Here is a 19,204-nt window from a genome sequence, read left to right on the forward strand (position 1 = left end):
AGCCGCTCCGCGGCACGAACCCGCGTCCCCTGCATCGGCAGGCGGACTCTCAACCACTGCGCCACCAGGGAAGCCCGTGAGAGTCTCTCTTAATGTCACATTTCAACCGTCTGATCACTAAGCTCCTCCCAAAGAAAACAGATTCAGTGTAGGTGCTGATTTGAACTACTAGAACGTGTTAATAACTTAAATCGTATTAAAAGGAAGAGCTGTACTCACAGTTTCTTCATCTATTCCGAAAGTGTTGAGTACTGTCTACTATGTGTCAAGCCCTGGGGTTGACAGGGCAGGAAGGAGACCGATCTAGTCTGTCCCTACCCTTGTGGAGCTTGCAGTCTTGAAGGGGACATTGAACGCGAACTGCACCAGGAGCAGGATTGCAGCCTGCCCGGTGCCGTGGTGACGGCGTCCGGGGCTCTGTGCTAAGTGTTGCAGGGACGGTTGTGGCTTTTTACCTGGAGTCTGGAGCAGTGGTTCCCAACAGGGGGCCATCTTGCCCTCCAGGGAGCGCCTGTAGATGGCTGTCACGGGGGCTGGTTCCGCAGGAGTGCTGCTGGGTGGCCTGCAGTGCACGGGACAGCTCCCACCCCCAGAGTCGATTATCCGGTCAAATCGTCAATAGTGCCGGGCTGAGAAACCTTGGAGTTTCTTTTTTTTGCCACATCGTGTGGCTTGTGGGAACTGAGATCCACGACCAGGGATGGAACCCAGAGGGCCCAACACTGAAAGCCCAGACTCCTAACCACTAGGCCACCAGGGAACTCTGGAGTTTCTCAAGGAAGGGCATCAGAGCTCAGACCCAAAGGGGAAGCAGAGATCAGGTGCCTGGAGGGAGGGAGGAAGGAGGGGAGCACGCCCGCAGGGGCAGAGCTGTGCTGGAGGAAGCTGGTGGAGAAAGGACAGGACTGGAGAGGGGAGGGGCTGGACGGTCAGTCGGGGCCCGCTTATGCCGCTGTGAAGGCTAGGGGAGGAATTCTGGACTTTGTCCTTAGAGTGGTAGGGGGTATTGCAGGGTTGTCTTAGGAGAGTGACAGTGGTTTGACTTCCATTTTAAGAAGCTCACGCTGGTTAGAACAAGGATAGGAGGGGCCGGTGTGGACGTGAGGGACCAGTGAGGAGGCCACGTGAGAGCTGATTAAGAGTCTGAGGCGCGGTGGTTGACTGGTCCAGTGGGCTGAGAGGAGGGTCAAGGATGTCATAGATTCTTGCTCTGAGCTGTAGGTGGAGAGTGCCTCTGTTTACTGATACAGGCACTGATGGAGAGGGACCAGATTTAATCAAAAGAGGAAATTTTCTATTGTAGTTAAATATGTACAACATAAAATGAATCATTTGAACCATTTTTAAGTGTGCAGTTCTGTGGCATTAAGTACCCAGATGGTTTTCTAAAATTTACTTTTAATTTTAAGGGGAGATGAGGATGATGAGTTCCATTTGGTCAAGTTGAGTTTGGGGGTGCATGTGAGATGCTTAGGTACCACGTCTGGTGGGCAGTTAGATCTGCGGGTCCGGAACTCAGAGGAGAGGTCAGCTCAAGAGAGGGGGAAATTTGAGTTTTTTGTTTGTTATTTTTCTTTTTTAAAGAAGAGAGCCTTGATTGACAACATAAATTTATTTAAACGTTTACTCAAAATGTATGTGTACTGAAGATTTGGAAGAAGCTGGGGAAGCAAACAGTCTCTCTGTAAAGCTGATATGATGTAAAGCTGTAGGTTTAGACAAAACAAATGAGTTAAAGTACCATCAAATAAGATTTGAACGCATCTCAAGTATAGCGATGCTGGTCTTTCCGAGGGATACGACTTGCTTCCACTCATAAAGGAATATTTTATGATCTGAAAAAGTGATATGTTTTGGTTTACATCATTGCTTCCCATAAGAAGCTCAAGGCCCTTTGCACATCACGCTGAATTTATCTTCTCCGGATCCTCGAGGGTGGATATGCAGGAGCTTGTTTTTCATTTATGGAATGAGGGAAGTAAGGGAAGATAAATGGCCAAAGCCTGTTGGGAGAAAAGCCTTATTCCGTCCCCTTGAGTGCCAGTCTCCCCGTGCATCCCAGTGTGTGTCAGACTTCAGCACATACAGGAACACCTCAGGGTCTTAAAGAGTCCCCTTTGTTAAAATGCAGATTTCTGGGTCCCAGCCCGAGAATTTTCTGATTCAAGAGAGCCAAAATGAGGCCCCATGGATCTGCATCTTTAATAAGGGACCAGGTGAGTTGTGTGTGCTGGCAGGTGCAGAACGCTTCTGAGGCCCCCCGGCCCAGGTGTAAACTGGGACTGTTACTGGGTGATTTTCCTGCAAGTCTGTAGAATGTAAAGGTGATTGCTGGTTGCTTTGTCTTTAAGATGAAGTAAGGAGCTGTTATGGAGAAAGCAAAGTGTGGCGCTGAGGCCTGATATTCGGCAGTCAGGTGTTCTGTCTCTTTGGAAAGGGAACTAGAAACCCCAGAACTCGAACTAAGAAGTCTTCCTCTGGTTCCGGCATCGTTTGGCAGATTCATAGATGCCACTGGAGGGACTGTAGTGCGTGGAGCGTGAGTCTCAAAAACAGGATTAGTACGTCGTTGGAGCAGAGATTTTTGGATATAGACAGGTAGGTTCCCAGAGGCGCTAGAACATCTCAGGCTGTGGATGCCGTGGATTCAGCGGCACCAACGGGGGTGCTTTTGGGGACCGACTTTTTATGTTATAAAATTAAGATACCAGGACTTCCCTGGTGGCGCAGTGGTTGGGAGTCCGCCAGCCGATGCAGGGGACGCAGGTTCGTGCCCCGGTCCGGGAAGATCCCACATGCCGCGGAGCGGCTGGGCCCGTGAGCCATGGCCGCTGAGCCTGCGCGTCCGGAGCCTGTGCCCCGCGACGGGAGAGGCTGCAGCAGTGAGAGGCCCGCGTATTGCAAAAAAAAAAAGGTAAAATTAAATTAAATTAAGATACCAAAAGTCAGGCATAAATGAGCCTGACGGTTAGCTGCTGAGTATACTCTAGCAGTGTAAAGGAATTGTACGGAGTGCCGATTTCCTTGTGTTTGTATATTTGCTCTCCCGGAGGGAGCCCTTCTGTGTGTTCTGGAATGGGCTGTGTGATCAGTCACTCACCCATGACTCAGCCTATGGAACGTGCTTATGAATCTCTCCCCAAACTCTGTTGAGTTAGAATTTTCTTGTTTTCAGATCCTGAGTGGCATATAGGTTTTCATATTATCTGTTTAAATGAGATATGAATCAAAGAAGCCAAAGATCTTTTCCTTCCTAAAATATATGGTTATTTCCTTTTTCTTTTGTTTCCTCCCATTTACTGTCCTTCCTGTGCATCTGCTTACCCTCTGGCACATAGAATCTATTGGTCCTGGCAAACGTTGTTTCCAAGTGAGGAAAAATCTGTATTCCCAACTCCACTTTCCCACTGGCTTCTATGAGGAAACGGGACGTGTTTCCGATGGAGCGGGAGCAAGTGTGGGCAGCCGTGGGCTCGGGCGAGGAGGGGTGTCAGGTCTGTGTGCTCCCTGCCACAAGGGGCTGCGCCTCTCGCCACTTCTCCCAACTGGCTGCATCCTTTGTAAGTGAACCCATGGAACACCGCAGAGGGGTTCCCAACACGAAATGCCATCCACCTCTCCACCTGCTGTGGCGGCAGGATTGTGCTGGCGTCGTCCCCAGAGCGGCAGATCTCTTTCCCTGAGAGTTTGCTGTTGGTACCTGGCACCTGAGCAAACGGCTCAGCTCCAGCTCTTCCCGTAGGCCAGGCACGGCCCTGGGCGCGTGCAAGCATTGCCTTACTCCTCCCTGGTTTAAATCGCCCCTGTGCAGGGACGGGGGCAGAGGCTCCCAGAGGCCTCGTTGCTGAGCTGCCCAGCGGCGGGTTGGATGGCACGTGGTGTGTGAGTTAGACTGCATGTGTGAGCAGGGTGCTGCGTTCGTCCTCGGGGTCACGCGGGAGCCCCGCGATGCGGCGTCTTCCCTCGTTCTGTGGAGCTCTCAGGAGAGGGCTCCTTCAAAGGACACCTTGCAAACGCCTTACACGCCTGCCTCCTCCTCTCTGCCTGGCCGTGCCTTTTTGTCTCCTTTGCAGTTCTGTCCCTGAGATACCGGGGCTCCCCTGCCCCCATCTTCCGCGTCCAGCCTTGCGCCCTCAGTTCCCTGGCGCGTGGACACACCGAGCGCGGAGGCTCCCCTCACGCCTCCGCGCCGAGAGCGGCTCCCCGGGGACCGGGCTGCCGTGGGGTGTGTCCACTTGAATGCTCTGCAGCACCTCGGCAGACCGGGAACCAGACTGAGTTTTCCCACAGTCCGCTCACCGCTCGTTATACTCCAGCGTGTGACGGGCACCCCAGTCTCCCCGCCCCGGGGATCTGAAACCCGGAATCACCTACACTCGTCTCTGCCCGCTCCTTCCCTGCCCTCATCCGCCTGTAGGGTCCGTCCCAAGGCCTGGAGACTCTGCCTCTTCAGTATCTCCAGCTCCACTCTTGCTTCCCACGCCGCTCTGCCCAGGCGCTGCCTCGTTCTAATTCAGTCCCTGACCTCCCATTGCCTGGCTCCGTTACCCTGCCAGCTGGCATGCGTGTGTGTCTTTCTTTGTCCCTCCACAGCCCACCCCACGCGCTGCCTCTGGCCACTTGTCTAGGGCACGCATTTCCACATGGCACTCCCCTCCTTAAAAGCCTCCCAAAGCTTTTAATGGCACTCAGAACAAAACCAGACTCCCTAGCACTAACCCCTTTCCCATGTGGCCCTGTCATCCCCAGCCTCACCTCTGGCCCCAGTCACACCCTCCACCCGGCTGTCCATGGTCTGGGCACACTGGGCTGTGTAACGTGCTTTGTGTGCAGAAGCCTGTTTCCAGGCCTCCTCCTCTGTACTTGAAGTCTCTGCTGTCTGGAGTTTATTTGCTCAAGCCCCGCGTTGAGCTTGCTGCCCTGCTTGGTGCTTTGCTCTCCCTCTTCGGGGGCTCCCTTGGCGGTGCCATTAGAACACATGCCATCAGAGGGTGCCCATCTGCACTTGGTCATTGGTGGAGGGACTCGTCTGTCACATGAGACCATCAGCTCCTTGGCGAGCTGCTTATTCATCTTCACCCGGGCCCTGGCACGATGCGTGGCCCGTAACACGTGCAGCCACTCTTTGATTTTCTGTTGAACAAGCAATAGCATAGTTAATAATGATAGTGACGGTAGCCGCTCACACCCAGAGCCCTCAGCGTGTGCCAGGCCCTGTTCTGGGCCCATTACATGGGCTCCACCACTGGATCCTCGGCCGCCAGCGGCTGGTTCTGCCCTCTGTCCTCAGCCCTGCGTAGTGATGGGCCCTCCATCCTGTGGTTGGGTGCCCCCACCTCCCTCCGACATGTCCACAACCCTGGAGACAGTGGATTTGTCAGAGGAGGATGAGGAAAGCAGGTTCTGCCCCGGTTCCTGGACCAAGCGCGTTTGTTTCCCCTGCTGCCAGGGATTATCTTCAAAGCAGGTAGTTGGAACAAAGTAAATTGGCCGCAGACCTTGCATCCTGGAGCTTCAGGCCCCTTCAGAGGAGCTGCGGTTAAACCTGGAAACCCTAGGGAGCCCGAGTCGCTGGGGCAAGGCTGTGCCGCTGAAACCTGTTCAGTGAAGTAGGTCGCAGCGAAGAACGGACCAGGGGGAGCCCTGAGCCAGGGGGCTCCAGCCGCGGGCTCCCAGGGGTGCGGTGAGCTCCGACCTGTCCGGCCCGGCTCAGATCCCTCCCTCCCGGCTTGTGTGGAGGACCCACGACCACCCGGCCCCACGGCGGTCGATCGTTGGTTTCCTCTTCCAGCAGGGCTGCCGCCAGCACCTCCTGAGCCTTTAGTCTATGCTGAGCCCTCGCTGCCCTCCTTCCGCCTCATCTCACTTCATCCTGGCAGCTCTTCTCTGAGGGGGTCATTTAGCGTCTTACTGCTTTCAGTTTTTGGTGTTTAATTTGGCTTCTCTGATACATGTTACCGGGAGAGCTTGGGAGGATAAGTCCGCACAGGCACAGGAACGAAACAGTTAGGAGTTAGGAGGCGCAGTTGCCTTCCTGCCTGGGCTGGTCCTGCTCCCTCCCTCCCTCCCTCCCTCCCGGGAACAGAAGACAGTAGGGTAGTGTTGCTTAAATCATTGCAATTAATTCCTCTCCCGTTTTCTCGCACTCGAGGGCTAGGCTGGCCTATAAATCTTAGGCCCAGGTTAGCTGTACAGTTTGATTTCTCTCTCGGGATAGGTGTGCTAACGCACATTAGCTGGCTTGAATCAGTTAAAGGTATGGTGAGAAAGGTCTTATTTCTGTTGCCTGCCCTGATTTGCACTTTAAATATAGTTCCCTGTAGCAACTCACAGGAATTCGTGTTGAAAATAGAAAAGGGAAAATTACTTTTAAAGAGCAGTTTGGCATAGAAGAGCATGATTTACCTTGGAATATTTCTCCAACTGCGTGTTAAGGCCAAGCTTTCAAGAATATTTTTTTTCCCGGCTGAACCTGGAAATTATGAAGCCAGACAGCAAACACTGAGCCTCAGGGGGCCACCCCGGCAGCCCCCCTCCCCCGCTGTGTGAGATACCTACTCTGTGCTCTTGTTAGGGTCGCTGAAGGTGACAGGTCTTTCCTTACCTCACATGCTAATTTTTCTCACTTTCCTCCTCTATCAGCACCATTTCTCCTTCATTTCCACAAACTGCAAAAGCTGGCATTTTGTTGGTAGGAATTCTGTAAATGATTCATTATTGTAAATTTGGATTTGTTAATGGTGTAGCATATTCTGTGCCTTCAAAATGCATTTGGTTCCTGGATGATTTCTTTTGTTTATTTAGATTATGGAAATGCAAAGATAAAACCAGCTGGTATTTTTTTTTTAATATTCATCTAATGGGGATTATTATCTTGCCATATTATTATTTGCTCTTGTGCCTGAAAGTAACGGCATTTCTTATGTTATTGCTTTAAATATTGTATAATTTATTTCTATCGTGGGAAAAAGGAGTTCTTAATTTCACAGCAGAGTGATAGGGAGAAATATGTTTTGTTTCCTTTTTTTAGCAAGATATTTTACCGTTAGGCCGGTGTATTTTTGGAGAGAACTAAAATCTAGTTTACCCTTCCCTCAGTGCAGCCTTGTCTGAGTAAAAGTATGGTGTCTTTATTCCGTAGAGACAAGGAGGATTTGTGGAATTCAGTCGATTTCCGGGCAACATCTTTCCTCTCTGTAATTCCTACTTTAAACGGTAACACTGTCAACTAATATTAGTTGCTTATTTATGAAAGGTTATGTGTTAGTAGTATTTAGAACCAACACCAACTAAAGACAGTTTTTCTTCAGTACAGAGTCTGTGTTCTGAAGGGCAGGGGCTTTTGTGTTGACATACTCTTCTTTTTCACATAGCTACCTGGCTTGGCAAAAAAGTGAGGTAAGACTAACCCTGGTTGTTAGCTGAGGGGTCCCTGAACTTGTTAAATGGGGAAGGTTATTTTTCTTGATAAAAGAGGAAATTCTAACCCAGAGAGCTTTGACTGTCCATGTTTGGAATAAGGCATCCATGGGTTTGGGGAAGATGGATTTTTGAGTATCAGGTCCTACATTAGCTTGACCTCAGTTTTTCTATCCCGCAAGTTGCTACAGTGTTCTGTTTTCTGGAATTCGGTGATGCTGAGTTGTGTTCATGTGTTGCAACCTCCCTGTATGATGTTTATTAATCTATTTTTGAGATCTTCTTGGGGGTTTTAAATGTGCATGCTAGTTTAGAGATAAACAAAACCAAAATATTAAATACCCAGAAGCAGAACTTAAATGGTGTTTGAGGTTAAATCTCTCCTCTCTTCTTAGAACTTAATGAATGATTTGGGCTCTGCATTTGCCTTGGCGTGTGTGTGTGTGCGTGTGTGCGTAAAAAGTGAGAAAGCAGATCATACCCTAGTGAACAGAAATTAAATGGGGGCACTCAGCTCCTTTGTTCTGCTGGGCTGGCTATGTTCACTGTGAGGAGGAGACAGCCCTTAAGTGACGGATTGGGAAGACTTGGCATTCATTCGTTCAGTCACTCATGTGGATAAATATTTATCGACCTTCTTTTGTGTGCTGGCTGAGTTCTAGATTTGGGGGCAGACAGTACATAAAACCACATTCCTAAGGAAAAAACCCCCATATTCCTGCCTTCATGGGGCTTACATTAAACTAATATATAAGACAAGCAGTAAACAAAGAAGTATATATTATGTCAGTGGTGGTAAGAGCTCTGGAGGAGAATAAAGCAGAGGGAAGGGCGGGGGCAGTGGTGGACTTGACTCTTGGGAGCCACATACAACACCTGCTGGCATCTCAGTTCCCACAGAGAGGTTCATTTGGATTTCACCCTGCCTTCTGAAGTGTCATCCTGCAAGTGGGAATGATTAAACCACGTTAGTCGTTTGCTTCTTAGCATGAATATGTGTTAGATTATTTCCTTTGAGCAAATGTTAGTTGAGAGAGAATTTGAGGTAGTGGATGTCTGGGGATAGGGCGGGAGGGGTCCGAGGTATCGGGATGGGTGGTGTTGTCTCCTGCTTCTGAGTAGGACCTCCTGCTACTCAGGGACTCCCCCCAACCCCCACGGTCCTTGCACTGCATTACTGCTCCTTGGAATTGCCTGGCCAGCCCTTCAGTACCTTCTTGCTCCGTGGCATTGCTCGTTTTTTTCCTGGGAATGCTAATTGGAGAAAGCAAACTCTACGAAATGCTTTCCTCTTAGCTTTTCAAAAGTGCACTGTAAAATTAAGGCATTATTCTTTGTTACTCTTTTTAACCTTCCTGACTGTTTGGTTTATCATTTTGCTTTCTATTTTCCACACGTTACTGTCAGGTTACTATTACTGTTATTTTTAATGTGGAGCCTGGATGTGTCTCTAGGGATATCTTTGTCTATTTACATGCTCCGACTCAAAACCTTAAATCATTCTAAATGGGGAAGGATTCTAATTCCTCTCGCTCCCCTGGCCCCATGGCTTCAGCAGGGTTCTGGTAACGCTCCCCTGTGTGCCTGCAGCAGTATCTGCAGCGCACTGCTGACCCGAGACCGCTGAGATGGAAAGCTTGCCCCAGATTTAGCTCTGCGGCCCGCCAGGCTCTGGCAGGGATGTGAGAGTAGGAATTTGTACTTCTTCCTGCCCGATTCTCAGCAATTCCCCCTTGCTTCAGAGGGCACCAGAATCCAGGTTTCTAAGAAGTTGTATTCCGTATGCATCTATCTTGTGGTTTATAGCTACAGACACAAATGGTATACTCAGATCCTAACTCCTTTGATGTAGTATTTCCTTAGCTGGTAACCTAAGCCTTCACACCGATGCATAATCTTAAGTCTGGAGAAAGGCAGCCTGCGGTACTAGTTTGTAGCAGTTGCAGGTGTTTTTAAAAAAAATGAGCAAAATTGATCATGTTAAACGATGATTTTTTTCCCCATTTGAAGTAAAACTGTTGAATATGAGAATGAATCCTTACTGCTGATTTTAATGTAAAAATGTTTCTCTTTTTTTTCCAGCTTTTGCTTTGGTTTCTAAAGATGTGAAGAAGGAGGTCAAACAGTCTAAGGTACTAATTGTAAAGTCAAATCTATTCCTCCTTTCTGAGATTTGTCTGTATTTTCTTTAATAGGACCTGTAATGATTTCATCTTTCAGTGAATTAATGAAATGTTGGTTAACATAGATTTTTGAACCCACAGCAGCAACTTACAGATAGGCTTGCTTTAAAAAAAAAAAATCCTTTATAGTTAAGGCAGATCCGCTTGGTTTTAAATTTCATTTTAAGAAAAAAGGTGCTTGGTTATGAAGCTAGACATTTTAGAAGTCTTGCTTGGATACTGTAGTTTTCTCCAGTCTTACTGCGTCTTAACCTTGGCCTTAATTTTCCCAGCCTGTGAAAGGATTATGCTGTGTCAGGGTCACAAGAGCCTGAGTGTCCCTCACCTTGAAGGTGGCACCGTCTGAGAGGGCGTCCTGGGGACTGGTCAGGAGACCCCAGAGGTGACTGCCAGGCTCCTTGTACAGTCAGAGCCCGAAACCAAGACGTGGCGGACCCATGGAGAGGGGATAGCACTTTTCCACATCTCAGGGCTGCTCCTTTTCCATCATTGGTCGCATTCAAGAACTGCATCTAAATTTTACCATTTGGGGTTGCGTTAGATCAGTTTAGCATATGAGAAAGAGAATATTTTTAAAATATGAGTAGTTTTTGTCACATTAATTAAGGCTCAGTTGACTCTATTTTTTTACCTCACAATTTAGTATAAAAGCATTTTTATTTTTTTTATTTTTTATTTTTTTTTCTTTTATTGGAGTATAACTGTTTTACAATAGTGTGTTAGTTTCTCCTTTACAACAAAGTGAATCAGTTATACATATACATATGTTCCCATATCTCTTCCCTCTTGTGTCTCCCTCCCTCCCACCCAAAAGCATTTTTAAATAGAATGTTTCTTTCACCAACAGAGTATGATTGTTCTGACTATACCATGGGATCCCTAAATGCGAATAATAATTCCTTACGGTTTTAAGATTCTTTGTGATTAATAAAGCATTTTCAGACATTTCATTTAATTTGATTTTCTCAGTGAATGTTATTGCTAAGCAAAGCAGACATTCCCATGGAGAGCAGAGAAAATTTACCCTTGGAGAAGTTAAGTGATTTGATCGAGGTCACATGGCTGTTAAAAGGTGAAGTCAGAATCCAATTTTCAGACTCCTTGAATTTTTCACACTGCAATTTTGTATTACATTGTCACGTGCATTGTCACGTGTGTGTTTGCCAAGCATGAGGCTCATTTATAATAAATTTAAGGGTTATTAATAGGGAATTACAATTTTGTGTAATAAATTTAGAAATTATAGCCCATTCTTTCAAATGGAGGTTTTTACTAATCTTTTCAAAAGAGGAGATATATATACATTTGGCCTTAAATACATATATAAATAGAGATAGAGATAAGGTGAGTCCTATATCTTGGTGTCATCTTTCATGCAGAAGTATTAAAGCCCTTGAAAAATGCCGTTAACCCCATCTGTGCTTAGGCCGCAGAGCCGAAAAGCCATTAATCCCATGAGGAGTGGCAGGGATAAAACGTCTACTGTAGCCCGTACCCAAGGCTGGGAGATGGAGGAGAATCAATTTGTCCAAGGTCCTCTGTAGATGACCCTGAGATAGGAGTTAAGGCTCTTTCCAATAACCGCATTAATCCGGGATTATCATTACTTTATCCCTCTTAGCAGAACTGATCGGGACCTGACACCGCTGCCCAGAGGCCGCCTTCCGTCCTGCTCACCGCACTGCTTGCTTTGGCCAAGGGCTCTGGTTCCCTAGAACTAGGCCAGCCCTGCTCAGGGCTGCGGTCCTTCCCCAGACGGATCACGTTCGCTGGTTGGCATCTGGTGGCTTCATACCAGAAACCCGAGGCTGCCAGTCCCCTGTCATCCTGCCTGGAGCTTGACCTCTGGCCCAGGTTCCCCTCCTGGGCTCCTGGCCCCTGGCTCTGTCAGATTCTGACCCACCCCAGCTTTCCGTGGAGGCTGCCCTCCCAGGTTCGGGCTCAGGCTGCTACCAAAGCCAAGCCTCCACACTGTCTTCCAGTTGCAGTTTTGCCCGGCCTTACATTCTGTGCTGGCTTGTGATCCTGGACCCTGTGGGACGTAGGCTTAGAGCCGGGCTCCGGAGCCAAACTGCTGTGGTTCACGGCCCTTCTACAACGCTGAACCCCCTGCGGGACTCACCAAACGTCACTGCTCATCCTCCTCGTCTGTAAGACGGGGTAGCAGGACTGCCCTCAAAAAGCTGTTTTGAAGATGAAGTGGGTGTGTGTGTCCGTGTGTGTCCACCACGTAGAGCAGTGCCAGTCCCTGTTTAAATGTTGACCTGCTATAACAGCGAGGAATGTCTTACGCAGCCTTTCAAGAGGTACCCACACAGATCAGAGTAACAGAGGAACCATAGACCTTACTGCTTTTATCAGTTAAATTTCTTTTATGGCGGTTGTTGACTTCATATGAAGCGGGTGATGAGGATGATAAAAAGAGTAGGAGTTAATAATTACTGAGCATTTGCTTTGGGCAGACATTACGTCATCTAGCGAAACCCTCACGACAACCCTGGCAAGTAGGTCTGGTAATTGTGATTCCTATTTCACTGAAACCGAGCCCTGAACTAGTGCATGGTAGAGGCAGAACTAGAGCACGGGCCCAGCTTACAACTGAGTGTAATGATGACCCCATCTGATTCATTCATTTTATTCGAGATCTACCGGGTGGTGATTGTTTGCAACCGTGTAGAAGGTGCCAGTTTACGTCTCTTTCTTCTTAAAAGATTTCATAACAAATTCTTTGAGGTGGTTTTATCTTCTTTTAATGAAGGATTTATAACCTAAACATCGCATATATGGATTGCAAGTGTTGAAATCTCTTGTGCCTTAAAAATAAAACCTGCACGGAAGGGTGACTTGGATTTGTCTTTTCCTGGCTGGGGTAGGAGCTGTCTGGGGGGTAGATGTCCTGGTAGCAAATGTCTTTCCTGTCTGAGTAGCAATTCCGTTGACTTAGACAACTTTGACGGTGAGCACATTTTGATGGGTATTGATAATCAGTGTCAGAAACGTGCGGCAGCAGAGATAATAAAACAAACCATGTGTTTCTTCTTAGGAAGAACTAAGCCTTTTCACGAGGGAAGCTGGAGACAGAATTTTAAATGTTCTGTCAATCCGTTCATTTAGTCTGATTTTCTTTCTCAAAGGGGAAATTACTGAAGGCCATTCTGGTTCCGTTTCAGTTCACCTAATTCAAGTATTTCTTGGATATTTTATTTTTCAGTTTACAAATTGAGCCATTTGAAATGGCTAATCACGTCCTAGCTATTGTGTCAGGCAGTCGGAGCTGCAGTGCTTAATAACAAATAGAAAGCTGTGGAATTTTGGTTGATTTTCTTTGGTTTTCCCAAGGCATCTGGTAGAAAGTCCAATTCCTGTTCCAGCTTGTTTAGTCTGGAATCACTGAGTTCAGGATTTTTTTTGTGTTCTACTTCTGGATAAAGGTGACTTTTGTTGTAGGTATTACTCTTAGCGTACTCTCAAAGTATATTTCCATCTGATGACACATATTTTCTGAAGAACGCCTCTGGAGGAGGACTGGGCACGCGTTATCGGTGGGTGTAAGGAAGGAACGCTGGAAAGGAGACAGAGACCTGGATTTTAATCCTGGCTCTGTGGCTGGAATGGCTGTTGGACGTTGGGCAAATCCTGTATCTTTCTGAGCCTCCCTTCCTTGCAAAGGGGGAGTGTTGGATTGGATCATCTCCCGTGCGATTTTTTTAAAAATTGTGGTAAAATACACATAGCATAAAATTTACCATTTTAACCATTTTTAAGTGTACAGTTCAGTAGTGTTAAGTATATTCATACTGTTGCACAAGCAGCCTCCAGAACTCTTTTCATCCTGCAAAACTGAACCTCTGCACCCATTAAGCCACAATTCTCCATCCCCCTCCCCCAGCCCCCCACCACCCTACTTTCCATCTGTGAATTCAGTGGTCCTAGGTGCATCATGTAAGCGGAGTCATAACAGTCTCTGTCTTTATAACTTGTCCTATTTCACTTAGCATAATGTCCTTATTTAGCATAATGTCCATAATGTCCATCCATATCGTAGCAGGTGTCAGAATTCCCTTCCTTTCTAAGGCCGTTATATGGGGGGACCACATTTTCTTCATCCATTCCAGTGCTATTTTTAAATCTAAAATCTCCAATTTTCCGTTATCCTCATCTGGCAGCCAAAGCTGTGGCCTGGCAAGGAGGAGGCAGGCAGCCTGGCCCAAGGGGAAGCGAAGGGTTCCCTCCCTGAGCACAGGCCATGCTCCTGGCCAGAGGGGCAGTGAGCCCACACGCGCTAACCTAGGACGATAGCCTGGCTCTGCTTCAGCACATGTAGGGAAGTGGCTTGAGCTTTCCAGTCTTCTTTAGTGGCTCTTCTGAAAAGTTTTATCAGGATTAGGTAAAGTGTCACTTGATCCCGAGGTACAGCAAATCAGTACGTAACTCAGGTTTTTCTCGACTCGGTGGTATTTCTGTTCTTGAGACAAAGATAATCTCAGAAAATGCTTCCAAAGGTGGCCGCTCCCCTGTGTTCCTCTCCCTCTCCTCCATCTGCTGTCACGGTCCCTCCTGCATCCTCAGAGGACACGTCTCTGTGGCAGTATCTTGGCTTTTAAGCTGTTCCAGTTTTGTTGGTAAAGGCTCACAACTGCATTTCTTGTTGCAGTCTGTGAAGAAAATGGAGGGGTATTTGCCACCATCCATTTGTCATAATTATAGCACGTAGCGGTTGCAAATGGAAAGGGGCAGTTAGAGAGAAAATTCCTTCTGCTAGAGGAGGCAATGAAAGTGGCAGATTTAGCTGCTGACACTCTGTGCTTTGTCAGAGAAGTCTTTGAAGAGCTCCTCCCCTGATTTACTCATGATCAGGATCAGGTACTTCCGTGCTCACGTGCCCACGTCCAGATTTCTGCGTCTGAAGCTCTGCAGCTCTGAGACGTCCCTTCTGTGCTCATGAAATCTCGTGAGCCCGAGGCTGACCCCCTCCACGGTCCTACTCAGGCCCTCAGGGCTGCTTCTCAGGTAGGAGAGAACACGGTGGTGTCATTCTTTTTTCTTTCTTTTTTTTTTTTTAAGATATACCACGCAAGCACAATATTTATTTATTTATTTTCTGGCTGCGCCGAATCTTCGTCGCGGCGCGTGGGGTTCTCTAGTTGCGGCGCACGGGCTCAGTAGTTGAGGTGCGCAGGCTTAGTTGCCCCGCGGCATGTGGGATCTTAGTTCCCCGACCAAGGATCGAACCCGTGTCCCCTGCATTGAAAGGAGGATTCTTAACCACCGGACCACCAGGGAAGTCCTGGTGGTGTCATTCTTGACGGCAATACGTCTGAGCCCCCAAAATGTTAAATATGATAATTAGTAGAGCTCATTTACCTGAGGAACACACAACTAGAATCGGTACCATCTCTGATACGTTTGTAATGCTTAGCATTTACAAGTTTTTAAAATTAACCCTCCTAAGAGTATCGTGAACTATCTTACTCGGCAAGAGTGAGCCTCACCTCAATTCAGTGACTTGCTCGGGATCACATGAGAGAGGAACGGCCCCGTAGGAATCTTCTGCTGTGATGCAGAAGTATTGATACGTTGTTGCTGCTTCCCCCCCCACTTAATTTTGGTCTCTTTCTTTAGGGAAGCATTTCCAAGCTCTCATTTTCAATGTCTACCCCCAAATGTTAATATGTACCATACATATGTATTTGGTGTATTGCTAGTTTTGTTATATGACGAGATTTATCTTTTTCTCTTTTATTTAAAATACAGAATTTGGAGAAAAGTGGTATATCAGAGAAAAATGACATAGGTGAGTAATGATTTCTTTTTTAACTTAAGAGTATGTATCCAGGTGTCTTTCTTGTAAATTATATTTCAGTGAAGTGAATTTTCCTTTCTGATTTTATTTATGGGATAAATATTGTTGTCCAAATAGTCCGTCTTCGGCTCAGCCCGGTGTTTACCCTCATGAAGACACAGGGAGAACACTTTTCAGATTGACGTATTGGAAGTAACAGCTAATATGTTGGATTTAATTCCCTCGGCCACAGTTTACTGAGTTGCCAATAAGGACAGATTCCCGTGCCAGGGGGCCCACCGTGAGGGTGCAGGGGCGGACGAGACAGAGGCTGTTCTTAGGGTTGCGCACTTGGCGGGATGAAGGGTCAGCCGTGGCCTTTGCTCACGTGCCCTCCGCTTGGAGCCGGCTCGCCACCGCTGACCTGCAGGCAGCACGCCCGTCCCCTTCGGGTCAGCTTGGCAGCCGCGTCCTCCGTTAAACCCCGGGGCAAGGCCGCTCCTGGCTGCCGTGCAGACGCACTGTACCCGCCTCACAGCCCCTCAGCACCCATATCTGCACTCCCTTTTACACACATCTTTCTCCCCCCATGTATCGTGAGCACCTTCAGGGGTGTGACCATGAGTTCAGATTCGGATTCCGTGGGCAGCGGGCGCCAGGGTGTTGATGGGAGGGCAGGGCCGCTCCTCTGTGTGTTGGGTCTCTTCCTAGAGCGTGCGAACTTGATCATTGTCAGTCATCCCAGGGTGGGCCACGGAGACCTGGGAGGTGGGCCTTTGGACGGGGGAAGGGGACGCTTTCCTTCCTAGGCCCTCCTCGCCTGGGCCTGGGTTCTGAGGCGTCTAGAAGGCAGGAGAGGCCCCCCTCCGGGTGGCAGGGTAGGATGGCCTGTGCTGGGCCCGGGTGTGCGGAGACCACAGGGGGTGGGCTGGAGTCTTAGGATCGGAGAGCAGCCGTGTTTAAGGAGCCACAGGGGTTCATTGCTCTGCCTTCCCTGCATTACAACACCTGTGTGGCAGGCTGAGCCTCTCCTCACGGGAGGAGACTTAAAATCCTCAGAGATTTTACCTCTGCGGCCAACCCTTGTGCGTTTGGGCGTTCGGCTGTGTGTTTGTTTTGTGGGAGCTGGTGGGCCTCCTCTTAGTAAGTGGTTCTTAAATGAACAACGGCCCTGGTCTGGAATGTGGTCTTGAACGTACCTGGGGAGCTGCCTGAGCAGGTGAATCTACAGCCTCCAAGTTGCAAATGGAAAATCCAGTGATACTGAACTTGGTATCGGTTCATCTGAAAAACGACTCCGGGAGCTTATTTGCTACGGTCTTAACGTCAGTCTACAGGCCCGGGGTGGCGGTGGGGCCACTAAAGCAGCCATCCCAGCAGAATCAGCGCCTGCATCCTGCTCTCATAGTGCTCAGGGCTGGGTGGCCGACTCCAAGCGTGGGGCAGTCTTTTTTCCTCTTTTGACTCTTTGCCTAATCAATACATTCACAGGTGACCATTGTTCTCAGCAGGTACGACATCACTCGAGTGGCTCTTCCTCTGTGTGTGTGTGTGTGTGTGTGTGTGTGTGTGTGTGTGTGTGTGTGTGTGTGTGTGTGTGTGTGTGTCCATCCCCCAGCCTGAAGTCCCACGCACTTGTTATGCAGCTTTTGTCAGAAGACCATCACATTGATTTCACGTCGGAAAAACATCAGCGTGAGATAATTTTTGACCAGGAGAGATTAGTACTTAGTGGAATGGTTGGTGCATGGTATATACTCAGAAACGGGAGAATTAGAGAACCTTTGATTTTCTTTTTCTGAATTTTTGAATTGTATTTTATTTATTTTTTTGTACAGCAGGTTCTTTTTAGTTATCCATTTTATACATATTAGTGTATATATGTCAGTCCCAATTTGCTTTTTTAAAAAAAATTTTGAATTTTTTAAAATTTATTTTCTTATACAGCAGGTTCTTATTAGTCATCAGTTTTATACACATCAGTGTATACATATCAATCCCAATTGCCCAATTCATCCCACCACCACCCCCGCCCCCCGCCACTTTCCCCGCTTGGTGTCCATACGTTTCTTCTCTACATCTGTGTCTCAATTTCTGCCCTGCAAACCGGTTCATCTGTACCATTTTTCTAGGTTCCACATATATGCGTTAATAAACCATATTTGTTTTTCTCTTTCTGACTTACTTCACTCTGTATGACAGTCTCTAGATCCATCCACGTCTCTACAAATGACTCAATTTCGTTCCTTTTTATGGCTGAGTAATATTGCATTGTATGTATGTACCACATCTTCTTTACCCCTTCATCTGTCGATGGGCATGTAGGTTGCTTCCATGACCTAGCTATTGTAAATAGTGCTGGTTTTGATTTGCATTTCTCTAATAATTAGTGATGTTGAGCAGCTTTTCATGTGCTTCTTGGCCATCTGTATGTCTTCTTTGGAGAAATGTCTATTTAAGTCTTCTGCCCAGTTTTGGATTGGGTTATTAGTTTTTTTTAATATTGAGCTGCATGAGCTGTTTATATATTTTGGAGATTAATCCTTTGTCCATTGATTCATTTGCAAATATTTTCTTCCATCTGAGGGTTGTCTTTTCGTCTTGTTTGTAGTTTCCTTTGCTGTGCAAAAGCTTTTACGTTTCATTAGTTGTTTATTTTGTTTATTTTTGTTTTTATTTCCATTACTCTAGGAGATGGATCAAAAAAGATCTTGCTGTGATTTATGTCAAAGAGTGTCTTCCTATGTTTTCCTTTAAGAGTTTTATAGTATCCGGTCTTACATTTAGGTTTCTAATCCATTTGCAGTTTATTTTTGTGTATGGTGTTAGGGAGTGTTCTAATTTCATTCTTTGACATGTAGCTGTCCAGTTTCCCCTGCACCACTTATTGAAGAGACTGTCTTTTCTCCATTGTATATCCTTGTCTCCTTTGTCATAGATTAGTTGACCACAGGTGCGTGAGTTTATTTCTGGGCTTTCTATCCTGTGCCATTGATCTATATTTCTGTTTTTGTGCCAGTACCGTATTGTCTTGATTACTGTAGCTTTGTACTATAGTCTGAAGTCAGGGAATCCGATTCCTCCAGCTCCGTTTTTTTCCCTCAAGATCGCTTTGGCTATTCGGGGTCTTTTGTGTCTCCATACAAATTTTAAGATTTTTTTGGTTCTAGTTCTGTAAAAAATGCCATTGGTAATTTGATTGGGATTGCATTAAACCTGTAGGTTGCTTTGGGTAGTATAGTCATTTTCACAATATTGATCCTTCCAGTCCAAGAACATGGTATATCTCTCCGTCTGTTTGTATCGTCTTTAATTTCTTTCATCAGTGTCTTATAGTTTTCTGAGTACAGGTCTTTTGTCTCCCTAGGTAGATTTAGTCCTAGGTATTTTATTCTTTTTGTTGCAGTGGTAAATGGGAGTGTTTCCTTAATTTCTCTTTCAGATTTTTCATCATTAGTGTATAGGAATGCAAGAGATTTCTGTGCATTAATGTTGTATCCTGCAACTTTACCAAATTCATTGATTAGCTCTAGTGGTTTTCTGGTGGCATCTTTAGAATTCTTTATGTATAGTATCATGTCATCTGCAAACACTGACAGCTTTACTTCTTCTTTCTGATTTGTATTCCTTTTATTTCCTTTTCTTCTCTGATTCCCATGGCTAGGACTTCCAAAACTATGTTGAATAATAGTGGTGAGAGTGGACATCCTTGTCTTGTTCCTGATCTTAGAGGAAATGCTTTCAGTTTTTCACCATTGAGAATGATGTTTGCTGTGGGTTTGTCATATATGGCCTTTATTATGTTGAGGTAGGTTCCCTC

At 46.9% G+C, this 19,204-nt stretch overlaps 1 protein-coding gene across 1 annotated transcript in view; it reads left to right on the forward strand.

Moving 5' to 3' along the window:
- Positions 1 to 19,204, forward strand: part of B3GLCT (beta 3-glucosyltransferase) — a 107,590-nt gene that overhangs the window by 4,763 nt on the left and 83,623 nt on the right. The window contains exons 2-3 of the mRNA XM_024125824.3: positions 9,502 to 9,551; positions 15,357 to 15,396. Of these exons, the coding sequence (XP_023981592.1) occupies positions 9,502 to 9,551; positions 15,357 to 15,396 (90 nt within the window). The remainder of the gene's footprint in view (positions 1 to 9,501; positions 9,552 to 15,356; positions 15,397 to 19,204) is intronic.

Source organism: Physeter macrocephalus, chromosome 13, assembly GCF_002837175.3.
Source record: "Physeter macrocephalus isolate SW-GA chromosome 13, ASM283717v5, whole genome shotgun sequence".
NCBI classification, from domain to species: domain Eukaryota; kingdom Metazoa; phylum Chordata; class Mammalia; order Artiodactyla; family Physeteridae; genus Physeter; species Physeter macrocephalus.